This window comes from Lissotriton helveticus, chromosome 5_1, assembly GCF_964261635.1.
Source record: "Lissotriton helveticus chromosome 5_1, aLisHel1.1, whole genome shotgun sequence".
NCBI lineage: Eukaryota > Metazoa > Chordata > Amphibia > Caudata > Salamandridae > Lissotriton > Lissotriton helveticus.
The window spans coordinates 2080434277-2080452429 of record NC_136065.1 but is presented as its reverse complement, the minus strand read 5'-3'; the positions used below and the strand labels follow the sequence as shown (position 1 = coordinate 2080452429).

At 46.9% G+C, this 18153-nt stretch overlaps 1 protein-coding gene across 7 annotated transcripts in view; it reads left to right on the top strand.

Annotated features, from left to right (window-relative positions):
* Window positions 1–18153, top strand: part of MSH5 (mutS homolog 5) — a 1532005-nt gene that overhangs the window by 164197 nt on the left and 1349655 nt on the right. For all 7 annotated transcript variants that reach the window (XM_078646032.1, XM_078646030.1, XM_078646035.1 and 4 more), the window contains exon 4: window positions 7185–7265. In XM_078646032.1, coding sequence (XP_078502158.1) covers window positions 7185–7265 — 81 coding nt within the window. The remainder of the gene's footprint in view (window positions 1–7184; window positions 7266–18153) is intronic.

Sequence of the window (18153 nt, the reverse complement as noted above, 5' to 3'; positions counted from 1 at the left end):
GAGGTCTCAATGCTGTCACTAGGACAGATGCCCACCCGATCCCCAGGGCAGATGAGCTCATTGATAGATTGGCTTCTGCCAAGTTCTTGAGCACATTTGACCTGACAGCAGGCTACTGGCAAATCAGATTAGCTGAGGATGCAAAAGCCAAGACAGCATTGAGACCCCAGGAGGACATTATCAATTTGTGGTAATGCCCTTTGGTTTGAAGAATGCACCTGCCACTTTCCAAAGGCTGGTGAATCAAGTTCTCACAGGACTGGATGACTATTGTGCAGCTTATCTAGATGATATTGCTGTCTTTAGCTCCACCTGGGAGGACCACCTGGTCCACCTGAGGAATGTTTTAGAGGCCCTGCAAATGGCAGGCCTGGCTATCAAGGCCACAAAGTGCCAGATAGGCCAGAGCAAGGTTGTGTACCTGAGCCACCTGGTAGGTGGGGGTCAGGTTCAACCACTGGAGAGCAAGATCCAGACCATCAGAGACTGGACTCCTCCAACCACCCAGACACAGGTCAGAGCTTTCTTGGGCCTGTCTGGATACTACAGGAAGTTCGTTAAAAACTATGGGTCCATTGTGACACCACTGAATGATTTAACTTCCAAAAAGATGCCAAAGAAAGTTCAGTGGACAGTTAGCTGTCAAAAGGCATTTGATGACCTGAAGCAGGCCATGTGTACTGCACCTATTCTGAAAAGTCCAGATTACTCCAAAGAGTTCATAGTCCAAACAGATGCTTCTGAGTTGGGTGTGGGAGCTGTACTTTCACAACTGAATATAGATGGTCAAGACCAGCCCATTGCTTTCATAAGCAGAAGGTTGACCCCTAGAGAGAAATGTTGGTCAGCTATTGAGGGGGAGGCCTTTCTGTGGTTTGGGCCCTGAAGAAGCTGAGGCCATACTTGTTTGGCACTCACTTCAAGATTCAGACAGACCACAAGCCCCTCCTATGGTTAAATCAGATGAAGGGTGAAAATCCCAAACTTCTTAGGTGGTCCATTTCCCTACAGGGGATGGACTTTACAGTGGAACATAGACCTGGGACTGACCATGCCAATGCAGATGGACTCTCCCGATATTTCCACTTAGAACATCAAGACTCAACTGGTCAAGGTTAGTTTAATGTCCCTAAGTTTGGGGGGCAGGGGGGTTGTGTAGGAGAGTAGGGTCTGCTTCCTATGGTCACCCCCACCTTTTGCTTTGCTTTACTGGTTTTCAACTTAGATGTGGCTGTGGGCCTGCTAATCAGACCCGCAGCCCAGATGCACTCTCTCTAAATTTACACCATGTACTATAGGTACATACACAATTGGGAATTGGCTCACCTTGTCAGCCCCTGTAGAAGTGTACCCTGGGTACTCAGGGCATAGGTGTAACCAAGGCCTACCAGGGGCTGCAGCATATATTATGCCACCCCTGGCTGGCCACCTAGAATTGACACAACTGGCTGATCACTCAGCGGGGGCAAGGTCGTGTAATCACCCCTTGCTTAGGTATAGTATCCCTATACCTACATTATATATAGACACATAGTAACCTATAAGTCACTCCTATGGCAGGCCTTAACAATCCTGGAGGCAGAGTGCTTGGTTATGTGTGAGATGGTGCTCTAGCATGAGCTGAGCCTGTCGGAACCATGTCCTTAAAGCTGTTCTATGATATTGCCATACCATATACTCTTAAGTGCATTATGAACCTCGCGGTTAAATGCTAACTTTGGTTTGGCTTTATCTAAACATGTTGTGTAAGGTGTCATACGCTTTGGAATACTACCCCCTCGCCAATTCTGGTGACGGGGGTAGCATTCCACCCTTCCAGAGGGAGAAGACATGTTGTTGCTGACTATCCCGGTTAAAATTAACCAGAGCCCCAGCGTCACAAAATGGACGCTGCTGCCACAGACACAAGTCTGACCTGCTGCTGGGAGTCCTTCCAGTCACGGAGGTTTGGACAATAGGTTTCCTGCCTGGAGAGGTGCGAGCACCACCCCAGACAGGACTTTGTGTATTGGGACAGGGAGGGCTGAATAGATTGAGACACTGCCTGGGGCACACTAGGTGCTCCATGCATACCACAGTTCAAACTGGTTGCTGGGGCACTCCAGACCCAGCTCTGGCGCGAAACTGTACAAAGGAAACTGGTCCCACCCATAGGAGGAACCTAGAAAGTAATCCAGCCCCTTTTAGTTGTATAAAGGTAGGAGCTGAGTCCTAGGACTTTAGATTAATCCTGGAATCGAAACTTGACACGAAACTCTGGACCTTCGACGTTCTGCTGAAGCTGAAGACTGAAGAATCTCCGTTGTGGCCAAGGAGTGACCACCCTGGGCAACCATGCACTATCCAGCAAATCAACGGCTTGCTTCGTCGACGCTCCCGCTGGGACCCGAGCACAGAGCCTGACAAGACCCAGACTTCCAGACCTCTCTGACCCTCTCTTCACGTCTGCAGCATAGCTGAGATCCGTGGAGGCGACGAGACAAGTGGGACCGGACATCTTGAAAAGCCTGCAACTTGCTAACTGTGCAGCTCCTGAGGCATCCTCGAAGCTGTGCACTGTGGACTGAGAAACCCGAATCCGAGCTCCACCTGCACCGACGATCAGCCCTCCACACTCCACGAGTTCTGTGTGGGGCCCTTCTGCTTGTGTTATGCTCGACGTGTTGTCCGGTTGCTGGCCCGTTGGCTAGTAGCCTCTGTGACGACAATCCTTTTGAACCAATTCGCTGGTCTGGTTGCTCCAGACTGGCCCTTGCCTCCCTGCAAAGGTGAGGCACCTCAGACCTTGCTGGTCTGCACCAGAAGCTTTCTTTGAATCTTGCGTGGGTTGCCTTTGCCAAGGCTTGTTTATTTATTTATAAAAACATTTGTAGAGCGCGAACGACGGCCCTTGGGCATCTCGGCGCTAAAGTTGCTGCAGTGTTTAATCCTCAGGAGGGCAGAGGTTCATTGGTTGAAAAGCCAGGTTTTAAGTTGCTTGCGGAACATCCAGAGGGAGGTGCTGGTTTTGATCGGTTGTGGTAATGTGTTCCACAGTTTCGGTGCGGCTACCATGAATCTTCTGTCCCCCCATGTGACAGTTTTGGTTCGAGGTACCACCAACTCGTGCAGACTGGACGAGCGTAGCGTTCTTGAGGGACAGTAAGGGATAAGGTTTTGGGTAAAAAATGCAGGTCCAGCATTGTGTAGAGCCTTGTATACCAGGCAAAGAGACTTAAACATAATTCTCTTTCTCACTGGTAGCCAGTGGAGCTGTCTTATGGTGAGTGTGGCCGATTGATGTTTGGGAATGCGCCCTAAGAGCCTGGCGGCAGCATTCTGAATGGCCTGCATTTTCCATAACAGTCTCTCCTGGGCACCTAGAAACAAAGCATTGCAATAATCTAGGGTCGACAGGACGAGGGAGCTCACCAGCGTTTTTCCGGCAGTCTCCGGTAAAAAAGGCAGGATTTTCTTAATAAGCCTCAGTTTATGGAAAGCTGAGGAAGAGATCTGGTTGGCGTGTGGAAGAAAGTTTAGGTGGTTGTCAAAAATTACTCCCAAATTCCTCACCTTGTTGGTCGGGTCCGGAGGCTGGCCCATAGATGTAGGCCACCAGAGGAGGGACCACTCCGGGGATAAGTTGCCAAAAATTACAACCTCCGATTTATCATAGTTCAGCTTTAGGCAATTCTGAGCCATCCAGCTTCCAATAGCCAACATGCCTTTGTTAAAGTTGTTGGCTATTTTGAGAACGTCATTCTTGACGGCCAGGACCAATTGAGTGTCATCTGCATAGGAGGTAAGGCTCATCCCGTGTGCCCTGATGACTTTGGCAAGGTCCGACACGTAAATGTTGAATAGTGTCGGACTTAGGGATGAGCCTTGAGGAACTCCACATGGCAGTGACAAGGGGGAAGATTCAAAAGGTCCGACAGTAACGACCTGGGACCTAATTGCCAGGAAGGAGGCAAGAAGACTCTTGGCATTGCCTTGAATTCCTATGCTCTCGACACGGTCGACCAGAGTGATATGGTCGACCGTGTCGAAGGCTGCCGATAAGTCCAACAGGATGAGAACAGCTGTACCTCCGGCATCCCGGATGGATCTTATATCGTCCGCCGCTTTGGTCAATGCAGTCTCCGTTCCGTGAAATTGACGGAACCCAAACTGTGATTCGTCCAAAAGTTTGTGTTCCTCAATAAAGGAAGAGAGTTGGAGGTTCATGATTTTCTCCACTATTTTTGCCATCAGTGGGAGACTGGCAATCGGATGATAATTTTTCAGTTCTTCCTTATCGAGGTTGGGTTTCTTAAGAAGAGGTTTTATTAAGGTCTTTTTCAGTGTCTCCGGGAAGATGCCAGTGCTAAACATAGAGTTGCAGATGGCAGTCATGGCAGGAATAACTGTTTCCATAATTGGTCGTAATACCTTCAAGGGGCATGGGTCTAGAGCTGAACCAGATTTGATGGATGACACTGTGTTCTGTACCTGTGAACAGGTGACCTCATTGAACTGAGAAAATGTGTGACCCTGGTGGTGAGTTGAAGGCATCGAGGGGGTAGTGGTATTATTGGTAAAGACCCTATAAATGTCATCAACTTTGCTAAAGAAAAAGTTGGACAGTGCGTCACAGAGGACCTGGGAGGGGGGAGGAGTTAGGTCGACGGATAGGCCAGCTAGCTGTTTAGTGGTCTCATATAGTGATTTGTTAGAGTTTTTTGCTGTTTCTATCCTATCACAGTAGTATTTTTTCTTTGCCTCGGAGATCATGGTTTTATATATGGCCACTGATTCCTTGTACCTAAGTTTGGCTTCATCTATATAATTTTTCCGCCATAGTCTCTCTCTATTCCTACATAGTTGCTTTTGAGTGCGCAGTGCCTCTGATCCAATCCGGCAGTCAACCCCTCCATCTGCGAGAACCTTCGTGGGACAGCTCGCCTCCAGCACCTGGTCGTCCTTGACGCCTCCTGGTCCGCGTGGCTGAAGAGACAAGCTTCAAGACAGCACCTGATTGCTCCTCAACGTCGTCTGGTTCCGTCCTGGTTCCACCCGGTCACTGGCTAGACTCTGTCCCCTCTGCTTTCAGGTCCTCTTCATCCCCAATCCGCCCTTGGATCCACCCGGACATCTTCCTCCTGGTCGCCTGCATCATCTTTCTTCACAGGCTCCATAGACTTCAACGGCGAAACCCGACACATTTTCACACCTATGCACCCGCTTCCTGTGGGTGAGGTAACGCGAGTACTTCGGTGCTCCCAAGGGTATTGACTATCCAAGTGTCTAGGTTTTTAGTTGTTTCCTCCTAGCTAAACCGGAAGTGTCCTAAATCCTTCATTATCTAACTTCTAAGTGCCCATTGACTTTGTATTGACTCACGCGTGTGTGTAAAGACACTGCACGCGCCACCTGTGGGCCTCCTACTCCTAATCTAAGGTTCAGATAGTGTAGCCCTAGCGATTCTCTAGGCCTTTCCTTTTCTCGTGACGTGGTACTTATACCACTTTCTTAATATATGGTTTGCTTCGCCCCTAGGGCCTAACTGTAAATTGTGCAATTTAACGTATTCTGACTAAGTCTCTTGTTATGTGCTTTTGCCTCTGATCTCATAAAGAGTTCAGAGGAGTGTGTTAGTAAATAAATACATATATATTTTATATATATATCCTGTTTGGTGTCCTTTCATTTGGTATTCAAGGGGTTACATATGGTAAAACAGCTGGCTTTACACGCCCTCACGAGTCTTTTAGCCTAAGACTGTTCAGTCCACGCTACCACTAGGATAGCTTGTCTATAAGGTTGACTTACAACCATCACCATAAGGGTTGTTTGGACTGGTGCAAGGTGTTCACTAGAATAGTGAACATCATATACCAGGCCAACTTCTCACAGGAACCTCCAGAGAGGCATGCAGGTGACTCTAGTGGTTGGATGACCGTGCCTCACTCATCAGTTTAGCCGCATAGAAGCTGTCACACTTCCACAGAAAATTAACACCTGCAAAGCAAGTGACAGTTATAACCAGGCACAAAGCAGCATTCGGTAAATAAGACACTTTGAATGAATCAAAGAATGTGTTCCACAGGCTCATACATAACTGAAGGCTGCGAGGAGCAGTGAAGGAAGTGACTGCAGAGACAGGACAATAAAATGGACATTTGTGATCATGATTGGTTGATCTGTTTAATGGTTTTCACATGGTTGCTGTTAAGTTGAAGCAAAGCAAGAAAGCATAATCCTCGCCTCCGGTCCTGACATATCATTTGTTTTCATGATATTCCTCGCTATGCCCCTGATCCTCCGTTTCTCCAATTTGGGCTAAGCTTGCTGTTCTATTCTATCCGTTTGAAAATAAGAGAGAAACCCATCAATGATGGTGAAGTAATTCTCTTATCCGAGGATTATAGTTTTTTGATTAGAGTTTTAAGAGATCTGACAAGCTGCCTGTTGCTGATGTGGAAGGAACAGGTCAACTTCCATAATTATAAACTGGGCACTTTCAGTTTTCTTTCAAGTTTTCATGTTACACCCTGTACACTTGAGCACCATTACGCCAGTATATGTTCAGTTTAGACCATGGCTTGGGAATGTTGCGCACAGTCATATGTACTTTATTTCGAGTGAATAGGTTACATTTGTTAATCTTAAGCGAAAAAAGAGGCTGAACATGTTGTTTTCTATTTCCATCTTTTCTTGTTTCATTTATGTTCAAAACTTGTGTATTTTTAAAGAATGTGTTCTGCGATCCCACACTTGCACAGAGGCATTCTGCTGTTTTTTAATTCATTGTAAATGCCCATGATTGAGCTCTAGTCTTAAAAGACATTTCCGTCCTTATATATTGTACATTATTTCCTTGTCCAATCAGTGCTCCTCTTCCAGTACTAGTCAAGTCAATAGTTGAAGCTTTTAAATGAACTACTCACATACAGTTGTAAAAACTAGAGATGCTCAGGTGCCGTGCAGGGCTAGGTGCGTGGTCAGGCATGCACATGCTAACTTTTAACCAGTTCCAATAGTTGTATAAGTATCCATGCCTCTGAGAGGAGAAGCCCATTGTCTGTGACAAGATGGCAAAGTCTAATTGCATAAAGATGTTCGTGTCATTGGTTCAGTGGAGGACAGAGCTGGAAAGGCTCATTGCATTCCTGTGTAATTAGACTCTGCTTGTTCAACATGTTATTTTTCTCCTCTCTAAACAGCCATTGAAGAAGTTAACCCTCAATGCATCCTCACAAGTGCCAAGCAGGATCAGAACCTTTCAGAGTTCTTGAGAACAGTGGGTGAGTGATGGAGACCTGCGCCATTGAGGGAATGCCCGCCTCTTCCCCTGGAAGTACCACGTGCCAGTCAATCACTGTTTCCTCCTTGTATTTACATATTTCTCTTTAGTTTTCTGTATTCGCTCTGTGTGTCTCCTTTCAATTTAATCCTGTTGTCTGATAGAGACTTTCTTCTAACTGTAAATTCCTCACCTTAGAATAGTCCTCAGGCTCTGGATCTGGAAAACCTTGAGCAGTACGTGACCTGTGCAGTGTCTTTGAAGGTGTCATCCTGGCGCGCTGAGATCAGTTCTTTTCTTTCTACATCAACAGCATGGATCTGGAGAGTTACCTCAGTACTTTTTTGACTATCTTTTTTAATCTTCCTGTTCATTATTATGTATTTATTTATTTTGACTGTCCCAGTGTGCTAGATACATTTCCCATTACAAACCTACAGGTTTTATGTCTTGTGCGGAATGTCACAGGCAGATGTCTGTGTCTGATCTCCATTTGGTCTGTCTCTGGTGCCTCGGGTCGGTCCACGAGCCCTATGCCTGCGCTGAGTGGAAGTCAATGCACCCCAAGGCGATGTGCAAGCCGGTGATGAAACTCCTGGCGGCATAGCAGAAGAAAACTCTGCATCGATCCCACTTCTAAGGGATATCTCTGGGCTGCCTGCTTTCGGAGTTGTTTCTGCGCACGGTCGTCACCCCACTCCAAACCGTCCTTTTTGAAGTCAAGTAAGTAATAAAAAAGAGAAAAAACACAAGAATAAGAAAGAAGTCAAAGCATTCTTCGGTTTCTCCATCCAAATGACGGGCTTTGAGGCCCTGCTCTGTGATTCCCAACGGTGCTTCACCCAGGGGCAAACTCTGCCAAGCCATTGCTCCCCTTTAATGAGGCCCTCACGGACATTCAACTGGGGGCCTGAGTGAAACCTTGCACAGGGGCTCCTGTGCACCACGTAATGGCCTGTCACCATCCGCCCCAGGAGACCAAGCATTCCTCTCAGCATCCCTCCCCTGAGAGCCTGGTTCTCCAGGCTTCAACAGCCAAGGTCAACCAAAACACCTTCTAGAGGTGGACACAACTGTAATTGCGTCATTAATCGAACATAGGGAATGCATATGCATATTTAATCATGCATACATAACATATGATGGATGACACGTAGGGACACAGAACATGGCAAAATTTACTTTTCCACAGTTCCACCCCATTGGATAGGTAATCCAAGAGGCCCGCACTTTTAGAAATAGAATCTTCTCCTCCTCCAGCTTGACCTTGCATGTGGTGAATACCGCATTCCTCTTGGGCTGATATGCTCATGTTCTATGCTTTCGGCTGCACTGCTTCTGCCCATGTTCCCTGAAGAGAGCTGAGTTATCCTGAACCAAGTATTGGTGGCAGATCAGGACACAGCCAAGTTCGTCATCGGGTGCGAACTGGACATTACGAACTCTCTAGGCAGGACTATGGGCTCTACGCAATCCACCGGGTTTTCGGGGGATGTCCAAGTTTCCTCGATCGACATGCTCTGAAGTGGCTGCCGCCTTTTTGGTGATAAAGGTGAAACGGCACTTGAGCGGTTCCATGAAAGCCGGGTCACCGCCAGATCCCTGAGCCTTTCTCTAGCTTCCCCTCGACAGCATCAGTCCTTTCCCCCTTTTGTGATCATGGCCATGGCATCTACGGGCATCCGTAATACTAGCCCTATCCACCTGATCAGCATGCTTCCCAGGCCTTTCGTAATCGGAGTCCCAGATCCCACATAGGGCGTGGGAGCTAGACCTAGCGTGCTGTCCAATACCCCACCCCTGCCACGAGCCTCCAAGCCCCGTTAGGGAGCCCTCCACCCAGCATGAACATCCTGCTAGGCAGCAGCAGTCACCACCTTCCCTAATGGGCCCATTTCACCTCTGAAAAGTGTCTGCTACAAATTATGCCGAGGGGTTATGGTCTTTCCTTTGAGGAAGCCCCTTTGGCTTTGCCACCATCTCCAGAACGGCTGATGGAGAACAATTTCTTCACCGGCAGGAAGTACAGGTTCTGTTGGTCGAAGGAGCCATTAAGATGGTGGTGGTGCCAGATGTTGGACAATGTTGCTATTCCCACTAATTTTGGGTATTGACAAGGACAGAGACCTTCGCCCCATTCTAGAACTTTGCCCCCTTAAACGCCTTCCCAAAGAAATGGACTGGATGGTAGCTTTGGGCTTATAGGCCGCTTATTTTCACATCTCTGTTCTGCAAGCCCACGTGCATTCTATGCGGTTCATGGAAGACCACAAGCATGTCCGGTTTGCTTTGCTCCCCTTTGGCCTCACAAGTAAGTAAGTAAGTAAATTTTATTATGTGTAGTTAATTAAAACCAATACAATCGTTACATTTAAAACAAAATCTTAAAATGTGTTAAAAGAATGTAGTAAGTCTAATCATCTTTATCGAAGGCCATACAGTAAGAGACCGAGAGTGGTTGTCTAGCAGTGTTCCCTGAGCCGGAGCGGGCTGGGCATTTGTAGCCCAAGGTTCATCCGTTAGGTGCCAGAGCCAGTGGTTACCGCCAGTTGTAAATTTTGTAGTCTTTACTCTATCGTAGTCAAAAACTTGACATATCTACCGTTCAGTTTTGTGTTCGCAGGGTTCAAGCAAGCAAGCACAGCCTGCCTTCGCGTGCTGGTCCCTATCTGCTTGAACTGGTCCCTTAGTAGGTGTCAGCGGACTTGTCGGAGCTCTTCACAGAGACAGGTCATGTGGAGTATGTCTCGCGTTGCTAGATTGCAGAGCGGACAGACTTCATGGCCATTGCTCCTGAGCCATGGTGGTTGGTGCTCTCTGGTGGGCAGGATCCCTAATCTATATTTCAAAAACTTCAATTTTATGATTTTTGGGTAGCCCTGGTTGAAGTAAAGTTGTGGTGTCAGGGATTTATACGTGTTTAATGTCATCCACGCATGGTTTCTTTTTGCAAAAGCGGCCTTGTCCTCTATTAAGGTTTTTCCGTTTTTCCAAACCGCTTTTTTAAAAGGGTCGTGCCCCAGTTGCATGTCCCAAAGTGTGGAGGCCTTGATTGCCCCCAGTGCTGTCTTCAAGTAGGAGCGTGCCTGAGATACATCCCTGATTTGTATGTCTTGCCACAACATCGCATTTAAAGTATCATTGGAGGCAGAGTGGAGTTTGTGACAGCAGATAATGAAGGCTCCTGTCTTGCAAGGTCTTGGTTTTTTAGGCCAAACTCCAGCCTTATTTGGGCAGGCGAGGTGTAAGATGGGAGTGAGAACAGAATTCTATATGCTTTTACCTGGATGTTATCTAGGTTCCTGGCGTCTCTTCCACGTAGTGCCTCGCTGCCGTAGGAAATTGAGGGAAGCAGTTTAGCCTGAATTACTTTTAAATATGGTGTCAGGGTTGGCCCCGATAGTTGATTTGCTAGATTTTTCAGTGTGATGGCGATCGAGGCCCCTCTTTTTTTAGTTTTCTCCATCTGCCGGGCGAATGAGCCGTCGATGTCAAAGATAAGACCCAAGTATTTGTATTCGCGTGAGGACTCTATTTTTTGGCCTCCCAGAGGCCTCACAAGTGCCAAAGTCAAACCTGACCCCTTCTCATATGCGGTCTTTCATCGGAGTTATTCCGGAGATGCCTACTCTCCGGAGCAGAGAGTCCAGGAGATTTGGGCTGTGATCCTGATGTTTCAACCTCTTTCCTGGATTTCGGTGTGACTGATTCTGGGGCTGCTGTGTTTGATGGCCTCCTGCATCATGCTGGTGAAGCACTCCTGATGGTACATGCAGACTGTGCAGTGGGACCTGCAATCCCAGTGGATGCGGCATCAGGGGAATCTGTCCAACCTGGCCCAGATTTCAGAGAAGACTTCAAAAGATCTTCAGTGGTGGCTAACGAAGGGCGATTGGACCAGCGGCAGACCCCCACATCTGAAGTGACAGAATATCTTCCTGGTTGTACAGCACCTGGTTGTATCTCTGAACACCAGGGCGGACAGACAAAGCTGCAGATGCCTTGGGGAACATGAATGGAAGTTACACTGAGATGATGCAGTAGGTCTCTTCCAAGAATGGGGGGATCCTTGGCTCGATCTATGGGTCAATGCAGAGAAAACGTAATGTCAGCTCTTCTGCATGTTGGTGTTTCCAAAGCGGCTCTTGCGCAGAGACTCTTTTCACTTAGAATGGAACTGGGGACTCCTGTAGACTTTTTTGCACTGATAGTGCTCTTTCCCTGAGTTCTCAAGAAGATCAGGACTCACTGGAGCCAAGTTATCCTCTCCGGGCTGGGCAAGAAGAGTCTGGTATCCCGAGCATGAACATCTGCCCTCCAATCAGGTTGTCTTTTAAGGAGGACCTTTTTGTCACAGTAGCAAAGACAGGATTCTGCTCCCAAACCTATGCCCACTCCACCTTCATGCGTGGCCAGATTGAGGGCGACAATTTAATGCTTTTTATTTTTGCCTCCCGAAATCTGTGATGTCATCTTGGCAGCCAGGTATCCTTCAACAAAGACTGTATACACCTACCTTTGGGACAAATTTGGGCTGTGTTGTTCCCGTCAAGTGAACCCACTTTCACCCTGCTTGTCAGAGGTTTTACTGTTTGCTTTGCCTTTAACCAGGCAAGCCCTTGCCCTGGACATCATTCAAGATTACATTTCAGCCTTTTCTGCTTTTTTTGCGGTTGCCGGATCAGCCCATTCTGCGTAAGACACCTGTGACTCCTTTTCTTGAGGGCTTGTAACATTTGTTCCAGCCTACCCCTTTCATTGTGCCCCAATAGGACCATAATTTAGTCATGATTTTCATGAGCTCACCATTCTAGCAGCTGCATAGTTGTCCGCTACAACTTTATTGTTGGCAGAAACATTGGCCCAGAGGGTCCCCGACCATCAAGCTTTGTCAGTTAACCCACCGTACACCAGCTTTTACCCAGACAAACTGGTTCTTGAGTCACATACCTCTTTTCTGCCAAAGGTGGTCCCTTCCTTTCATGTCGACCAGAACATCCTGTTGCCAACACTTTTCACATGCCCTCATCCTCCTAAAGAGGAGGAGAGGCTCACCACCCAAATACTAAGTGAGTTCTGTCTGTCCTCATTGATTGCACAAAAGAACATTGGGTGGACAATCAGATCTTCATTGAGTAAAGTGGAGCGAAAAAGAGCAAGCGAGTGCAGAAACACACCATCTCTCCATCAGTTGTACTCTGCTACACATTAAATAAAAAACAGCCTCCTGAGGGCTTGCCAGTGCATTCCATCTGGCCATGGTCCACTACTACTGTGTGGAACGTGGGGTACCTGTCCTGAACGTATGCCAAGCTGCTATACAGGAATCTCTCCACACATTCACTGCGAGGACAGTCCGGTTCCTTGGAACGGGCACTTAACCCGTTCAGTCCTACATGACTTGGCTGTTTGGGGATCTACTCTAAGGTGAGGGATCTGCAGTTGGAAGTCTCTATCAGAACAACGAGTTACTTACCTTCAGTAATGCTTTTCCGGGTAGAGATTCGATCTAACTGCAGATTCCTCACTGACCCGCCTATCCTCCCTGTTCTGCAAAATGGACTCTACCCCCTAACATCCTGTTGGATTCTGCACCATGGTCACTCAGTCTGAATTTGCTCCATGTTTATACAGCAGAAATAGTCACAAAAGAAACTTATGTCAGCGTGCCGGGGTGGCGCCTATATAGGCACTGCACCCGTCCCTTCCGACGCAGACAGGAGGAGTGTTGCCCCACTGCTTTGCAGTAGTGACAGACAGGAAAATTAAAATGATACTAACTTGGTTAGTATCATTTTATTTTTTCCTCCTGCCGGCAGCTGTGCGGGCAAGGCGGGGCTTCTCCTATGACTGAGGAGCATGGAAGTAGTGGTTTGCCCGCTCCAAAGTGCGCATGACTGGTTGGCAGGCCCTCTCGGTCCGGCCAAACAGTCGTGTGCACTTTGAATGTTCTCCATGCAGGCTGCATTACAGTCTGCTTGGAGAACATACCCAGGCCCCCAGCCCATGTTTGAGCGCCGAACCACGGCACTCAGAATACTCACAAGGCTGCATTTTAGCCTTGTGATTGGCTTAGGAGAGCCAATCACAAAGCTGTATTGCAGCTTTGTGATTGGCCCAGGGGAGCCTCAGCTTGGGTGCTTCCTATTTGGAAGACCGGCCAGGATAGAAGATGAAGGGACGATGGCGGAGAGGAGCGGCGAGGGAGTACATTATTTTTTTTATTTTTTTACTCCCACTTACTTAGTTAGATCATCTCTACCACAAAAAGCGTTACCAAAGGTAAGTAACTTGTTATGTTTGCATGAGCCTTCCTTACCACATTACCCGTTGCAGCTGCTGTTCCACGTGTTTGCCCTTGTTGATCCATTAGAGTATCAAACTAGACCCAACTTGGTTGAGAGCCATAAACAAATAGTTCAGAGAGGAGAGGGAGAAGATTAACAGTCCTTTTACACCAAAGCACCAGACTGAAAACACCAAAAACAAAGCTATTATGTTTCTCTTTCTCTCTGCCTTACCCTTTTCCTTTCCCTCTTCCTCTCCTCCTCTCTCTTCCTTTCCCCTCATTTAATTCCTCTCTTTATTTTACATGCTCCTGAGAAAAGTAATTTACAAATTAAAAAGGTGCCCAGCATTTTTTTGTATTGCTAGCTGTATACTTTTAAATAACGTGCATGACAAAACAATGTATGAGCTTCTCTTTAATCAAAACAGAAAAATAACGTGAATTATTTTCCAACTGCTGATCTGGCTCATCTGTGTATCTGTTCCTTAGCAAACATCATGTTGCTTCTCAAGGCTAAAGGCTGCGGTTTGTTAGCCGAAGGGAATGTTTCATTGTCATTTGGAAGTTCATTCCCCTTGCTACACGACACAATAACGGTGCAGGAGAATGTGATGTGCAGGGGAATACATTCATGCAATGTATTTTAACGTCCTTATTTTATATTGGTGGAAACGATAATATGAATATAGAATGATTGCACCCTTATTCAAAATGTAATTATAATTAAATATGTGTCAGGACGGCAAGCAAGAGAAATGTATTTCATATGATGTGGTGTCTTGTTTCTAAATCCGTTGCTAATAAAATGGTATTTATTTTAAAATGTGCCAACATTTGTCTGTATATTGTGTAGAAAATTCTAAAAGGGCTTGAATTTTTGTCAGGATCTCTCTTGCTTCTTTTTGCTTAGTTCCTTGGTGGTCTGCCTTGCCCTTTGTTTTTTGGAGATAGACTTTGCTAGAAACATTTCATTTTTATGCACTGGATGTTTATTTGAACTTAGTACCGAACTGTCTTGACGTTTTCTTATGGAGAGCATTGATTGCATTTCCCAAGTGACCCTATTCTTAGCTTTTTTAGATTTTTATTTTAAACGGGATCATTTATTGTTTCTTTTGACAATTTACTTGCAGAGAACTTCCGATTTTGCGATCTGTATTATTTTTTGCTGGCAACCTTGTCAATGTAACTATTAATTATATTTACTGAATAAAACTAATGTTAAAAAGGCTAAGAGAGACTCTTTTGGTAAATTACTTTTGGCTCAGTTTAAAATTTGCTCTGCATTCCACTGGTCCTGCAGATCAACCCTTTCTGTTAAAAGGAAAGCATCACACTCATTCATCTCAGTATTAGGCCTTCTGATGAAAGGGTATTTCTTGTACCGTAGTTGGTCTCAGACCCTCTTTACCAGAAGTAATTAATGCCTGCTATTTTCCTCGTGTAATCCATTTAAGACAGAGGAAGTGCTGTTTGAAATTGAAATACAACTAAAATGCAGTATGATAGTGACTTGAAAAAAATGGGAGAAGGCTGAATTATGTATTTGTATAGCGAGCACACTGCCACTCACAGGAGATCATCCTGGCGCAGAACTGGAGCCTGACTTAACCTATATGTGATGACACCCAGATGACAACCAGAAAGTTGAACTAAATTAAACAGTGGCATAGAGAAGTCGAGAGCAAGAAAAAGCCAGGCCTTCAGACTATTTAAATCTGGCTTTGGTGTCTGTAAATCGAAGCATGCATAGATGTTCGTTCTAGGCTTTATCTCCTAGCACCATAAAAGACTTACCACCTGGAAATTGAGTCTAAAGGGTGGAAGCTTTTAAAGACTGGCATTGTGGTGTACCTCTCCTATGGTAAGCAAGGTGGCGGTCGCGTCGGTGGCCGACAGCAGCACGCTGACCCATGGTTCTCTCTAAATGGACTGACCTGAAAAAACTTCTATGGCCCTTGTCACATCGACACTCCAGGAACTGCTCATGAGTAGCGCTGATTTTAGGGAGTCTCTCCGCCTTCAGCGCCTTGCTAGAGCCGTACTGATTCACTTGGACTATACTTTCTGCCGAGCTGCGGCATTGATGACAGGGATGGAGCCCAAGGTCGCCAGCAGATCAAAGAAGGGGAAGATTGCTTGCCTCCCCACACAGGCCGCATCGGGCTCGGTGGAGCAGGGGAGCGAGAATGCAGGAGGGCTGACTTCATGATCAGGCGGACAACGCGCTCCATCTACCCAGGATGTGGAGCCAGAACAATGCACGTCTGGCCTGCCCTACTGTAGTTAATCTCCTGAATGTGTCAGTCTTGATTCAGGACCTGCAGATGCGGGAGACACCTGGAACATGTGAATTGAAGCTGGAAGCAGGGCTCCCCACCACTTACCAGTTGGCAGGTTTGCCGGTGCCTCCCCTTGTCCAGCACCTGGCCCTTGTTAAGGGAAAGGGAGTCTAACTGTTCCCTTCACCGTGACGGGAGAGGAGACCACAAATTGTGAGGGTAATGTACATAATGCGGGGGATGGGCTCTGTGCAACTGGGGAGGGTCCGGATCACCCAGGGGGCCAAAGATGTAGTCGAATCGCATTCGAGGGCTGCTTTAAGCCTCGCTCGCTCATGTTTACCGCCCCGACTAGGCATTATATGTTATTGACGATCAGGCTAATGATCAGGCTTCAAGCTCCACACAGCTAGGACTACAGCAGAGGTGGGGTAGAGACTGCCAAATGCGACCTGGACATGGAGCCAAGCGATTGTCTGATGGGGCCGTGTGGTCGGTGGATGGGTCTGATTCCTCTTCTGATTTGAGCAAGAATGATAGTGACCCAGAAGAGGGCAAAAGGGGCCGTGCCCTGACAGCCTGCAAGATGGGCAAAAAGGCTGGCTGGTGAGTTTCAGAGGGAAGTATCGAGCCTGGGACGTGACACCCACAGAACCCCTGACAGGCTCCCCTTCAGGGACCCTACAGGGCACAGCTGGCCTGATTCCCCTACGCTGGACACTATTTATCAGGCAATTCTAATACACTGTGAAGAAACGCGCCAAGATAGCTGTTAGGCTCAGACTGCATTAAGGAATGTCCAAGGGGTGGTTAGAAAACTCACTAATGTGTGCAATACCATTGGGGAACGCCTGACAGACTTCGAAACAAGAATTTCCACGACTGAGTCAGATCTTGCTGCCACTCGGGCACAATCAGAGGTGCATGAATCCCAGTTGGTTGACATACAATGGATGTTGGAGGATCTTAAAAATTGGCAGAGGTGCAATAATCTCTGCTTGTTAGGGGTCCCAGAAGGGATTGAGGGTTTGGACATTCGGGCCTATGTGGTTGAACTCTTACATGTAGCCCACCCTGAGCTAACAGGCTGGAACTGGTCACAAGAAGTGCAGCGGGCCCACAGACTTCCCTTCGTGCTAGGACAACAACCCAGGGAAGGTTCTAAGCCATGCACTTTCTATCTTGGAAACTTTCTTCTAAGAAGGGCTATCTTTGAGAAAGCAAGGCCTGAAGCGAAGTGCTCCAGTGGTGACGTCTCGTTCTTTGTTCGACCAGACTTCTGCCATGCCACGGTCAAGAGACTTTGGCGGCTGCGGCAGCTGATTAAAAGCTTCCAAGATATGGTTCAGGGGGTGAGTGTAGGTGTGGGGGAGGGGCAAAATGAAAAACTTAGCCAGAGCTGGAACTAAATCAAGTATTTATATATTAGATTAAGAACAGTAAGGTTATTCAAGTACAGATTAGTTGATAAAATAACTATATGCACGGTAAATGTGGGAGTGTCGAACAGTTAAGGGTGGCCAAGTTTGTGAGGTTGATTGCCCCCAAAATCCTTTGCTTTCAGGAGACACATATCCCATGGGATAAAAGGGAGCTGCTTGCAATAAGGGGGTATAATCTGCTGCCCTGTTCCTCTCAGAGTTCTAATATTCGGTAGTGGCTATTCTAGCCAACCTCCAAATAGGGCCGATTAGGTATAAGCTTTTGGATAAGCATGGTCGGTGGGCACTGGTCGAGCTTGAGGCAGGATTCACACTCTTTGCAATATATGGTTTGAACCAGAATGACCCGAAGATATTTGAGGATTTTAAGGTTGAGCAATCATCCTGGCTGCACTCGGTGGTCATTTGTGGAGGTCTTAACATTGACCAAGCAGTAGAGACCTGGTGAGCCCAGCAATATTAGGAAAATAACCTTGAGTATATAGGGCCTTGTCTTTCCTTATGGACAGTCACGGTCTAGTAGACACATCCTAACGATCCAGACAATACCTATTACTCCTGTCCCCATAAGAAATATGTTTGACGTGATTGTTTTTTAATAGCAGTAGGCTTGTTAAGTAAAGTCGAAATTAGGAAGCTCCCGAAAAAAAATTCCGACCATAGTCCTTTGAATTTAGAGGTCGCGGTCCGAGCGGCTGCTAAACGCAAGTGGACATTTGATAGAAAACTGCTGGGAAATATAACCTTTGTTGATCATATGAGGAATTGGAAACAGGTTTTTTTTGTTTTTACATCCATCGGTATAGCGCTTCTCGAGGTATTGTTTGGGATGCCTTTAAGGCTAGCCTCATTGGTGAGATCATCAGCTTCGTTGCC